A 13,525-nucleotide genomic window follows, 5' to 3' on the forward strand; every position below is an offset into this window, starting at 1 on the left:
ATGGAAACCCAGTACAGAAAATTGATACCAGCGTCGTTTGAGGCTTATTTTGATAGCTGAAAAAGTTAATAAGGTACTATTATTCTCCTGTGAAATTTCCTCTACAAAGGCCCCCTACCCACCTTTCCAGTAGTTTGCTTAGCGGTTTTCACCTTCAGTTTCCCAGCACTAGGGAAAACGGAAGTAAACACTGATTTTTGCATTTCATCGTTTCAAGTGGTTTTTGCCCTCTGTGGGTTTATTGCCTAGATGCAGAAAATTCTTTTAGGTTTGTAAGCCATAAAAGATGAAATATTAACTTGATTTGATTTTTGAATCCCTTTCATAAAACAGCTCAGCATTCTCTTTTATGCATTATTTCAGTCAGAGCTTTACAGAAACCCGAAATGAAAAGCATGGTTGTTTTCACTGTTGAATGTTCCTTTTTATTACCTTTCCTTCAGTGATCCCCAGACCTTGAATCCTGAGATTGGGGTTCTCATATTTCTTTCCTACTGCACAGTGTCTCCCTGTGTTGGTAAAGAGTTGAAGAAAGTGTTATTATGGGTGAATGAGATCCATTTGGCCTAAGAGGCGTTAAATATGGGCTTTATATAAATATCTCCCTGTTGAAGTCATCGAGGCTAAGGTTTTTAGAAGTGTGTAATTCCTCTGAAAGCCTTCACTAAAAATTTCAGCAAGGCTGCGCTAGAAATTCAAGGCCATTCTCTTTTGGTTATAGCTGTAAGTGGCCCCATGGGAGCCACACTGTGATTGTCACGGGGAACCTGATGGAGGAAACTGAGGCTGATGAAGTCTACTTCTGTCTCCTCTAACTGAAGTTATAGAGGGGCAAAACTTGAGACAGCTGGGGTGCAGCAGCTTTGAGCTAGGCGAGCTATCCCCGCAGCTTATCTGCCTCAAGAGAACTCCTAAAAGAACTTACTGTAAGTTCTTCTACTCTGCCTAAAGGCTTCTTCAGGTACTGGCAGCTTTGACTGCAACAAATGCTCAACGCATGCAGTCTGCCTTTCCTAATCCTAAGTCCAAACAGGGATTTGCTACTCCTTCAAGTTTTGGCTTGAAGCTATGCTGTGAAATATTATGGCTTTAAAGAAAAAGTTTGTTCTCTGTCTTAAACAGCCACTGAGTTCAAAGAAAAAGGTACCTTAAATTAATTCTAATGACACATCTTGTTCATTGTTTATGAAGGGATTGCTGAAATTTTTTACAACAGTAAGATTGAGATATATGAAAGAGAAAGAGCTGTACTGTGCTTTTAAACTTCGTGGAGTCATTTATAGTTTGTGAGAATGTACACTTACCATGCTGTTTATTCTCAAATCAGTTAAAATTTGCTAGCTTCAAGGTTTGGGTTTTTAAAATGATCTTTTTAGTAGTTTCCTTCTGACAGTAATTGATACTTACTTCCTATAAGAAAATGTTTGCAAGAGAAAGTGGAAGCTTAAAAGGGTTAAATTATTTATTCTGAGGAAGAGGAAAAGATGTCTTTTGAATCACCGGGTTAGAAGCTTAGGCTTTAGAAAAGTGAAATAACCTCGAGTCAGTTTCCTTGCTCTAGAACTCTTTAGGTGTTTCTTCCTCTGTGATGTGGAGAGAATGCTGTATTCCTTCCAATCTGTCACACTTTTGCTGGCAAGGTGCCCCATGATTTTGAGTTACTGTGAAAGAAAAATGCTTCTAATTAGCTTATGACTTAAGGCTTGCATACTATTGATTGTAAGACACACTTTGGGTTCAGAGCATAAAAATCTGTAACATTCGAGAATTAAATGAGATACTATATTTAGAGCAGTCATCACAGTACCTGGCATGTAATCAACATCTGTGTGCGTGTGCAGTTGTTTGTGGGTGAGTGTGTGTGCATGCCTGTGTGGACTTGCACACAAAAAGAAAAAGGGAGGAGGGAGGGAGGGAGAGAGAGAATGAATGAGTGAATAAATGGTACTTTCTTCTTTTCTAGGCACTCATTCTGCCTTCTTGTCCCTCCCATGTGCCCAGCCAGGCAACAGCAGAATCCACATGTCATAATGACTCACAGTGATATTCCTTATTTATTGATAGTCTCATGTTTGCAAGCCATTTATTTTCAACAGAAATTAAGAAAACTTTTGACATGGAAAACACAGGAAGGGCAGTGAAACTAGAGCAAAGAAATGAGAATGCGTAAGATTCTGAGAGCCTGTCTTTATTAATTTAAGTCACCATGGTGGGACATTCTGCACCAGTGTAATTTCACAACAGATAAGAGGTTTCAGAGACCTGATATTATACTCTGCATTTCCTTTGGTGGCTTGGCAGTTTAAGCTTTTGCTAATAATGTTCAATTCAGAGTCTTGGTAAAAGTGAGATTTTTCAGGCATCAATCTAGATATTTAGTGCTTATCGGTTTTAAACTGATTTTAGCAATTTATTTTAACCTCAAATTAGATCTTAGATTCTCTATTTGTAAAATGGGATACAACCTAGTTCCAGGAATAATTGAAAACGAAATTAATGAGTAAATCACTTGAAGATTTTATGTAATAAATTCAAAGTTATATAAGATTTTGTATAATAAGTTCAAAATGAATGTTTGTTCTTTCATCCAAGCACACACTGGGTGTTGGTCAGTGCTAATTAAATAGGAAGATGCTGAAAATATAGACAAGAACCTTAAAGAAAGATAACAGAAAGATAGAGAATAAACACAATAGGAGTGGCAGGTGTGATGACAGGGGCTAGCGCTGGCTACCATAAAAGCACATGGTTGTTGTCTTAACAATAGCAACGACAGCACAGTTGAAGCTCCCTAAACCTGTAATACATTCTTGATAATGAATGGGTTGCCTAATTTTGTTCTCTCCTTTGGTTCAGGTTTTCCTGTGCTCCAAATCATGCTTTAAGCTCATGTGTATTTTCTGTGTCTATTTACAATACAAATTGGCAAAAATGGGAGTGAAAGAGGAAAAATTCAGTCATTAGCTTTTACATATGGTAATTAAATAAATATTAATTTTTCATAAAGACCCTTTGGCTCCATGTGGCCACAAAAGGAAAGCAATACTGGGGTCCAGAATAAAAACGTCAAAATCTAATGTTGTGGCATAATAGTGCTTGACAGAGAAAGAAAGAAAGAAAGTAGGACAATTAATGTCTATTTGCTTGGATAAATGACTAGATAAAAGATTTCCAGCTGGAAAGCAGCAGGATATTCCCAGACCTTTTATGAGCAAAGCAGAATCTTCTGCGTTGTCAGCATTTAATGTTGCAGTGAGTTCTTTAGATTCAGATAAAAGACATGCTGCTAAATATCTAACAGAGGTTTATGTGTTAAGAACATATAGTAAGCAAATATCAAAGGTTTGTATATTTAAAGAACACATAGAGGTTTATGTTGGGCCACTAATAGATTGCTTACATTCAATTCTATAGATTAGCATATAGGAATTTGCCTAATTATAATTCCAGTATATGTGTGCAAATTTAAACTCACAATATTAGGCAGATAATGAAGTTCATACTTGTTAAAATGATGATGATGATGATGGCCAGCATTTATTGAGTGTATGCTGTGGGTCAGACACTGTTCTAAGCCTCTCACAGGTCTTAATTCATTTAATCCTAACAATCCTATGAAGAAGATACTATTATAATCCACATTTCGGAGAGGAGAAAATCTGAGGCCTGGAAATGTTCAGTAACTTGCCTGAAGACATGCAGCTTGTAAGTGGCTGAGCTGAGATTTGAACTCAGGGGATCTGGCTACATAGCCCAGACTCTTACCTGAATCTGCCTCTTGAACATACGGAATTGCATTGGGCTCTCTCCTCTAAGGCTGGCACCTTGGGCCTCGGGTGCCTGGGCTTGGTGCAGGCATTCCCGTCTTCCCACGCTCTGCCCCCTTGCCCTCCCCACCGAACATATGGAAGTGTCCTTGGGTATCCATCCATTGATGACCTTTTCCCCACCTGCTTCTCTCCTGCGCTCCCCAGGTCTTGGCCATTAGAGGGCGCGTGGAGCAGGAACTCGGGGGTCCTTCCGAGGCTGGGAACCCGGCAGGGTCGGGGCCGAGGCGCAGAGAGGTGAGGGGCACAGAGGTGAGAGGCGCAACGGAGCGGCGAGCTGACTCTTTGGGGCCCGGGGACAGAGGGAAGGGAAGGAGGGCACCAGCCAGGGACGTGAATTTGAGCTCAGAGGGGGCTAGCGGCAGGACTGTAACTTCTGCCGGGAGAACCCATCTTTTCTATTTATCGTTTCCACCTCCAATAGGTAGTGGGCAGGCGGGGAGGCCTGGATGGCGCGTGGTGGCGGGTGGAGAAACTGACTCGCAGCCGCTCCATAAGCCCACTCGGAACTACTACAGTCGCTGTACCTGGAGCCAGGGGCTTTGAGTGGGGGGCTCTGAACTGTCCGGCCCCATCCCCGCTGCTCGTCCCAAGACGCGTATAATTCCCCAGAGCAAACTTTGGGTCTTTCTCTGACCGGAGATCCGAGCAATGTCCATATTCGCGTAAATGAGTGGTCAGACCTTTCTGTTTTGATAGTGCAGCGAGATACAGATGATGGGGGCGCCGAAGAACATTTTCATGGGTCTTCACTCTGTTTGGTGTGCCCTCATATTTACTGATGACAAATGTTCTGTTTTTGAGAGCCTAATGCTAATTAGGATGCATAGTCAAATAAATTATCCTGCTTTTTAATTATGACTCAGCTACCAGCATGGAGATTTGTTGTTATCCTGAGGCTGTAGTACAGTATCTGCGGCTCCATAATTGCTTAGTTGAGATTGAAATTTTATGAATAAAGCATTTTCATTCTAAAGGTAAATTAATCACATTGATAGCATGTATACGTTTTCTTGGTGAGGAGGGCACTTTATTCGCCAGCTCATCTCACCCCAGAGCTCTGGGTGAGATTCCAGGTACCTGTTGGGTGTAAGAGGCAGCTGTGATAATGTGGGCCCAGCTTGGGGCTGGGAACAGAAAATGTGTTTCCATCCAAACTCCGCTTTTTGTGCTGTGCACTATAGAGCAGGCCACTTCCCTGAGCCTTTAATCTCCTCATCTGTAAAAGGGCCATTGCCCATCGGGCGCAGTGGCTCACTCCTGTAATCCCAGCACTTTGGAAGGCCGAGGTGGGTGGATCACCTGAGGTCAAGAGTTCGAGAACAGCCTGGCCAATATGGTGAAACGCCATCTCTACTAAAAATACAAAATTTAGCCAGGCATGGTGGCCAGAGCCTGTAATCCTAGCTACTTGAGAGGCTGAGGTGGGAGAATCACTTGAACCTGGGAGGCGGAGGTTTCTGTGAGCCGAGATCACACCACTGCACTCTAGCCTGGGTGACAAGAGTGAAACTCTGTCTAAAAAAAAAAAAAAAGCCATTGCCGATTTCACAGGACTTTGGTGAGGATTACAGGATGAACACTGGCTGCCAGGCAAAACTGACTTTAAGTTAAGCTCAGTCTTTCTCTGCTTCTCTTTGCGGGTTGTTGAACATGCTGGAGCATGCAACCCTGCACGTGAATGCAGCTGCAAGCTTCTGGTGTCCAATATTGCCTGGACCCGTATTACCCTCTATTACATATTCTTAGTAGTGCTGACTTCACTTTCCCATCATGGTTTTTCCAACCCTCGGCCACATTTAAAGTTCTCAATATCTCTTCCAAGAGGTGGTTTTGTTTTCAATTGTACAGAAAAAAAACCAACAAAAATCAAAGGTATAAAAAATGAATCTACAGCATGTTATGAATTCTCGGAGGAAAAACGTCTGCAATGAAATATGCCAGAATGCTGTCAGTGGCTTTTTGATCCTTCCTGCTTTTCTGTTTTCCTTCCTACTTTTCTATGTTTTTCAGCCGTTTTGTTACAGTATGTATTACATTATGTTTACAGAATAATGGAAAAGTAAAACAGAAAAACTAACATTGTAAAGCTACTACTCACCCACGGATTTATCCCCTATTCTAGCCCAGAGAAAGGAGTCTCTCTCCCCCTATTCAGGGCTAAGTTGATTATCTGTGCTATTAATTCTACATTATCCTGACTTCTCAAGGATCTTGCATTGTAATTAGCTGAAATTTCCCCTCCACATTCAACTATTCATTCCCTTTTTAGTTTATTTTCCTCAGTATATAAATATGCTTAAGTCCTCTCTGCATCCTAGCAAACAGATCAAACCCTCTAAACCTCAACCCTACCTTGTTCCCAGTCTAATTCTAGACCCATATCCCTTCTTCCTTTTACATGCAAAGTTCTAGAAAGAGCTGACTGGATTCTCAAACTCTAGGGCCTCGTGACTGACTACTCAACCCATCACAGTCTGGTTTCTACCTGCATGACACTCTTAAAATTGCTCTTGTCAGAGGTCCAGTGACACATTGTCTCACTTCAGTCTTTCTTACTGGACTTCTCTAAGGCACTTGATACCGTTGTCTATTTTCTCCTTGAAACTCTTTCCTTGGTTTCTTGGTTTTCTTTTCTGTTTTCTTTCTTTCTTTTTTTTTTTTTTTGAGATGGAGTCTCACTCTGTCACCCAGGCTGGAGTGCAGTGGTGCAGTCTCAGCTCACTGCAACCTCTGCCTTTTGGAATCAAGCAATAATTCTCCTGCCTCAGCCTCTGGAGTAACTGAGATTACAGTCATGTGCCACCAAGCCCCGCTGATTTTTGTATTTTTAGTAGAGACGGGGTTTCTCCATGTTGGTCAGGCTGGTCTCGAACTCCTGACCTCAAATGATCTGCCCACCTTGGCCTCCCAAAGTGCTGGGATTACAGGCATGAGCCACCGTGCCTGTCCTCTCTCCTTGGTTTTCTATGGCACAGTTGTAATGGTAATAACTACAATTTTTTTTTTTTTGAAACAGAGTCTTGCTCTTGTTGCCCAGTCTGGAGTGCAATGGCACATCTTGGGTCACTGCAACTTCTGCCTCTTGGGTTCAAGCCATTCTCCTGCCTCAGCTTCCCAAGTAGCTGGGATTATAGGCACCCACCATCTTGCCTGGCTAATTAATAACTACAATTTATATTATGTACCAAATACTATATGCTGTATCTACTTATAGATAGTGCCTGTAATCTTCATTCTAAGGCTAAGGTAAAAGGAAGACATCTCCATGACAAGGCAAAGAAGTCTGAGTTAGAAAGTTTAGGAAGCCTGCATGATTACATGGCTACAAAAATGGAGCGAGGATTTGAACTCCAGTCTTTCTGAATCCAAAGCCCAAGTTTTTCCTGCTTCTGACATTTTTGTTTCCCACATTTCCTCTGGCCTCTGTGGCTGTTCATTTTCAACTGGCTCTGTGGGCTCACCTTTTTATGATACCCCATTAACATTGGCGCTTGTCTGGATGTTGTAGTTTTGGCCCTTTTGTTTTACTCTGCACCATCTTGTTGGAACATCTCATTTATGCCATGAATTCATCTCCTGGCTATAAATCCCCCAGTCAGCTCTTTGTTGATCTTGCAGCCCACAGACACAATTGGGTGAGGCACTTCACCTGATTGTTCCTCAGGCCCTTCAAAATCAACAAGTCTACAGTGGGGGCCATTGAGCTGCTCTGCACACACATTTCCTCCTCATGTTCCAGATTTCTTCCTTCATCTGGTGTCATGCAGTCATCCTTCCTCTCTCCCTGTCCTTATCTAATTTATTGGGCCATCTTTGTAGGGCCCTACTGTGGCTCACAAGGACCTTTGCGGTCATCCTCCTGACCACTTTTCTGACTTGAGTTTTGACCCCATCTAAGCTGTCTTGCATGTCATTTCAAGATTGATCTTTGTAATACACAGCTTCCATCCTGTCAACTGCAGTTCCGAATTCTTCAGCGGCCTCCATTATCAGAAATACAACCTGAGCTCCTTTTCGTGGTCTTTCATGATCTCCGTTTTCCCTACCTCTCTTCTCCAGGTCTTTCCACCTCCCAGCTGCTTCCTTTCCATACTCAATATTTTGGATTGCATTGAATCCTCAATTTCATTATTTCATGCCTCTGTGCATGTGTTTTCTTTGTGCAGATATTTTCTTTGTGTAGGATATTCTCTGTGCTGGTCCACTGGGCAGATTCTGTCTCATCTATTGAGAGTCAACTCAAATACTGCCACTTGTGTAAAAGCCTCCCGGATTTCATCCAGGGAAGACTCTCTCCCTGCACTTTGTATAATTATTTTATTGTATTCTAATTTCTATTAAGTTGTTTGTTTCTCTTTTAGATTGTAAGGTTCCTGGGGGCAGGCACCATGATGATTTCTTTATTTTTTTGAGACATGGAGTCTCACTCTGTCAACCAGGCTGGAGTACAGCGGCATGATCTTGGCTTACTGCAACCTCTGCCTTCAGGGTTCAGTCAAGCGATTCTCCTGTCTCAGCCTCCTGAGTAGATGGGATTACAGGTGCATGCCACCACCCCTGGCTTATTTTTGTACTTTTAATAGAGACGTGGTTTTGCCATGTTAGTCAGGCTGGTCTCAAACTCCTAACCTCAACTGATCCGCCAGCCTTGGCCTCCCAAAGTGCTGGGATTACAGACGTGAGCCACTGCATCTGGCCAATTTCTTTATTTTTTTACAGTGAAAAATAACATACCCAGAAGTACGTTAAACATACTTTAGTGATAATTATAAAGTTAACACTGTGTAACTGTCTTAGTTCATTCGGGTGGCTGTAACAAAACTACCATAGACTGGGTGGATTATAAACAACAGAAATTTATTTCTCACAGTTCTGGAGGTTGGGAAGTCCAACAACAAGGCCCTAGCCCTGTGTGGTGAAGGAGGGCCCAATTTCTCATAGAATGCTGTCTTCTCACATGTGACCTCCCACCATGTAACTTCACATGGAAAGGTGAGGTAGCTCTTTCAGGCCTCTTTTATAAGGGCACAAGTCCCATTCATTAGGCCTCCCACTCTTGTGACTTAATAACCTTCCAAAGGCCCCACCTCCTAATCACCCTGGGGATTAGGATTTCATCATGTGAACCTTTTGGGGACACAAACATTCAGACCACAGTAGTAACTATTACCCAGGTCATGGCATGAAGTATTTTTCAGCACCAGAGGAATCTCCTGCATCCCTTCCTGATACCATGAATCCCTCTACTATCTTGGCTTTTATGTTAATTACTCCTGGGTTTTCTTCATAGTTGTACTACCTGTTTGTGCATTCCCAGACAATGCTGTTTAGTTTTACAAGTTGTTGAACTTCATACCAATGTAGTGATGTCATGTGCATTCTGTTGCATTTGGTTCCTTCTGTTCATCATTGTCTTTGTATAATTCTTCATAAAAGGTTGTGTGTAGCTACATTTCTTTCCATTTAATGAGTGTATAGAAGCACTCCTTTATATAGATATACCATATATGACATATCTATTAATGGACATTTGGTTTATTTCCAGTTTTTTACTATTATAATGCTTCAAATATCTTGTCCACTTCTTTTGGTACCCATGTGCACAAGTTTCTTCAGGGTATAGATCCAAGAATGGAATTGATTCCACAGGGCGTGTATATCTTCAACTCTACCAGATAATGCCAAACTGTTTTTCAAAGTGAGTGTTGAGATTTACATCCTGCCAACGTGTTGAGAGTTCCCAATACGTTACATCTTTAACGTGTGGTATTGTCAGACTTCACAATTTTCACGAATGCGATTGGTAGGTAGTGGTATTTCACTGTGGTTTTTAAATTAAAAAATTATTTTATACATTACATTCGTATATATTTATGAGGTACATGTGGAATGTTGTGACATGCATAGAATGTGTAATGATCAAATTGGGGTATTTAGGGTACCTGTCGCCTGAGTATTTATCATTTCTATGTGTTAGGTGCGTCATCTGTATTTCCTTCTGTGTAATGAGGTTGACCTCCTTTCATGTGTTTATTGTTTGTCTGGATTTTGTCTCTGGTGAAGAACTTATTAAAGTTTTACTCACTTTTGTAATGGATTGCTTGTCTTTATTTTATTGCTGTATAGAAGTTTTTATTGAAATCTGGATGTGAGTCCGTTGTTGATTGTATGTGTTGAAAATAATATTATACTATAAAATCACATACAATGAAGATGTATTGATTATAGTAATTTTTGATTCTTTACCTTAGTACTACTGAGCAAGAGACAGAATAGATAAGATGAATAATAGTGTACACGAGTTCAAATTAATCCTCTCCTTCTGTTCTCTCCAGGGGTTATTATCGTCCCCAGTGCTGGTGTTGGTATTGTCCTCGGAGGCTACATTATAAAAAAATTGAAACTTGGTGCCAGAGAATCTGCAAAACTAGCAATGATCTGCAGTGGTGTGTCTTTACTGTGTTTTTCAACCCTATTTATTGTTGGATGTGAAAGCATTAATCTAGGGGGCATAAACATCCCTTATACAACAGGGTAAGTACCTCTTAAGAGCCACGTTGTGTCTGCATGATGGAGGTGCAAAGCCCCGTGGAGTTTGTGCATCTGCAGTCAGACTCATACCCCTCCCTCCAAGCTGTTCTCCCTGTGTGTGCTCTGCCTCTCCAAGTGGAGCATGCACTCCTGCAGGGCAGAAGCCAGGGTCTCGTCTTCCTCTGTGCCCCTTCTGACCCTCACAGAGGGACTTTCATAGCATTTTAATTACATCAGATGAGGATGAAATGCTTATTGAATTAATGAAAATTGTTCATTCATAATAGGGAATGTGTTTCTGTAGCTCAAAAACATAAAATTCAATGAAAATACAAGGTACAATGAAACCTCTTGCTCTTACCCAAGTCCTCCATCCACGTAGCTCTTCCCATCCCTCCAACTGAAGATGAAACAGGTAAAACCCTTTTCATTCATTTTTGTGCATATCCTTCCAAGGCTTCTTTATTTAAGACATTGTGGATATGTATTTTCAATTGTCCCTCTTTTGTATCTAAAATAGAGCATTCATACATGCTTTGCTGAGCTTTTAAAAAATGGAGCAATATAGCTTGGAGATCTCTCTATACTGGTAGTAACAATCTGAAGCATAACTCCCCCTTACCATGACTGTATTGCAGGCTGAGCATTCTCTTAAGTGCTTTACATATGTTAATCCATGAATCCTCTCAATAACCTATCAAATAGGTGCTGTTATCATCCTGAGTTTACAGATAGCAAAACGGAGGTACTGATCACATGTAACCAGTGGACTGCTGACAGATGCTTAAATGGCTCTCTAAAAAAGGCTCATGGCTGGTGCAGTGGCCCAGACCTGTAACCCCAGCACTTGGGGGAGGCTGACGCAGGAGAACAACTCGAGACTGGGAGTTCAAGACCAGCCTGCGCAACATAGTGGTAACCCGTTTATACAAAAAGTAAAAAGTAAAAAAAAGCCCCGATTTGTGGCATTTGGCAATTCTGAGGTGTAAATACACCTCTGTGGCTGATTTCATGTCACCAACTTGTCGACCCTGAACACCGAGTTGGGAGGAGGTGCTCAGTCACACACCATCGTATAATGTTTCTATCATACAGGTAGAATAGACTTAAATAGCCTAGGCAGGAGCATAGATAATGATGGTAAAATAATTAGAAGATGATGAGTTTTACATATTTACTATCCTTGTCTTTAATATCACTTAATTGTATGTTTGTATCATTTAATTTTTAAAAATAGTTGTGTTAAACAAACAATTGACAAAATCCCTTAGAATTTCACAGTAGAATCTTGTCATCCAGGGTGGCTGCCTCCAGTGCAGCACTGCCCAGAACCCAAGACTTAACCTCAAGAAATTTGGCTACAGTGTCTGTGCCCACAAGCACTGCCTTTAACCACTGCATAGCGTTCCATTGTATTCCACTTTGTATTTAACCTGACCCCATTTGGTGGGCAATGGTTTGTTCCTAATCTTTAATTGTATGTATTTATTTATGTATTTATAGACATGGTCTCACTATGTTGCCCAGGCTGGTCTCGAACTCCTGGTCACAAGTGAGCCTCCTGTCTCAGCCTCCCAAGTAGCTGGGATTATGGGCACATGGCACTGTGCCCAGTTAATTTTTAGTTGTTAAAAGCAATGCTGCAATAAATAACTTCAAGGCATTTATCACTTCTCCTGTGTGCTCTGTTTGTGCAGGATAAATTCTCAGAAGTGAGATAGAATAAATAGTACCAAATTACCTCCACAGGTATTGTACCAATTTTTGCCCTCACCAGCAATGGATATGAGTGCTGTTTTCCCCACACCCTCACCGAAAGAAGATGGAAAGCTCTTCTGTGAGAGTTATGAAAACCTTAACTTTTATTTCTTTTTTTTTTCTTTTTTTTTTTTTTTGAAACAGAGTCTCTCTCTGTTCCCCAGGCTGGAGTGCAGTGGTGTACTCATGGTTCACTGCAGCCTCAACCTCCCAGGTTCCAGGGATCCTCTATCCTCAGCCTCCCAAGTAGGGAGAGTCTATAGGCATGCACCACCATGTCTGGCTAATTTTTTGTATTTTTTTGTAGAGATGAGGTCTTACTTTGTGGCCCAGGCTGGTCTCAAACTCCTGAGCTCAAATGATCCTCCCGCCCCAACTTCCCAAAGTGCTGAGATTACAGGCATGAGCCACTGTGCCCAGCCAACCTTTACTTCTTAACTACATGTAGTTTTGTTAGGATCTGCTAATTTAACAGAGCTTCATTGTCCAAGTTTTGGTGCTTGGTGCCAAGAAACACTTCTGTTTCCTTTTGTTTCTCAGTGGAGTTTTATGTTCTAAAATATTCCACTTTGCATTTGAATAACAAAAGCTTTGATTTCATCTAGCCAATTTAGAGTGTTTGGGGGCGAGGAGAAGGAATAACAAATCAGAGTTTATTTAGATTACAGAATACTGTGCCATCTTTTGTCCTGGGAGTTATTTTTCTACCAGAAGACATCGGTGTGTGTGTGTGTGTGTGTGTGTGTGTGTGTAAGATGCGTGTACCGGGTATGTGGCTTCTTGATAGTGCCTAATAGGATGGCACAAACAATAAAGTCTTTAAAAATGGAAAAGCAGTATAGAATAAGAACTCAGGCTCTGGAGTGGAATAAGAACTCAGGCTCTGGAGTGGAATTAGAATTTGGATCTTGACTCTGCTTGGCTGGTTGCTTAACACTAAACCTCAATATCTACTTCTGTAAATTGGGTTGATGTTAGCAGCAATCTTAGAAGGTTGTGGACAAGGGTTATTTATGTGTGTAGCACATGTAAAGCTCTCAGCTCAGTGTGAGGCACTGAAGGCTAGCTCTTGTCATTAGTCATCACTAATAAATTAAGAATAATTTCTATTTCTATCAAATTATTTTTTATTAAAATTAGAGAACATAAATAGAATTAAAAAGTTCATAACAAAAACCCAGCAGTCTTATGACTAACTCTGATTTGCAGGGGCAATAATTTTAAATTATTTTTAGCTGTTTCTTCTACAATGTATCTCTGTATTTTACAGAAATACTATATAAATTAATCAAACTAAGGTATTATTTGTGACTTCCTAGCTTGGCAAATGAGTTTCACTTTACCTTTACAAATTGTGGTCAAATCCTTTTTTGGTATTTTCATGTTAAATTTATGACATGTGTATT

At 41.0% G+C, this 13,525-nt stretch overlaps 1 protein-coding gene across 3 annotated transcripts in view; it reads left to right on the forward strand.

The window, feature by feature from the left end:
- The window catches only part of SLCO5A1 (solute carrier organic anion transporter family member 5A1), a 160,022-nt gene that overhangs the window by 114,942 nt on the left and 31,555 nt on the right, over positions 1-13,525 (forward strand). For all 3 annotated transcript variants that reach the window (XM_032759602.2, XM_032759603.2, XM_058444088.1), the window contains one exon: positions 10,166-10,364. In XM_032759602.2, the coding sequence (XP_032615493.1) occupies positions 10,166-10,364 (199 nt within the window). The remainder of the gene's footprint in view (positions 1-10,165; positions 10,365-13,525) is intronic.

Source organism: Hylobates moloch, unplaced genomic scaffold (genome assembly GCF_009828535.3).
Source record: "Hylobates moloch isolate HMO894 unplaced genomic scaffold, HMol_V3 SCAFFOLD_9, whole genome shotgun sequence".
Lineage (NCBI taxonomy): Eukaryota > Metazoa > Chordata > Mammalia > Primates > Hylobatidae > Hylobates > Hylobates moloch.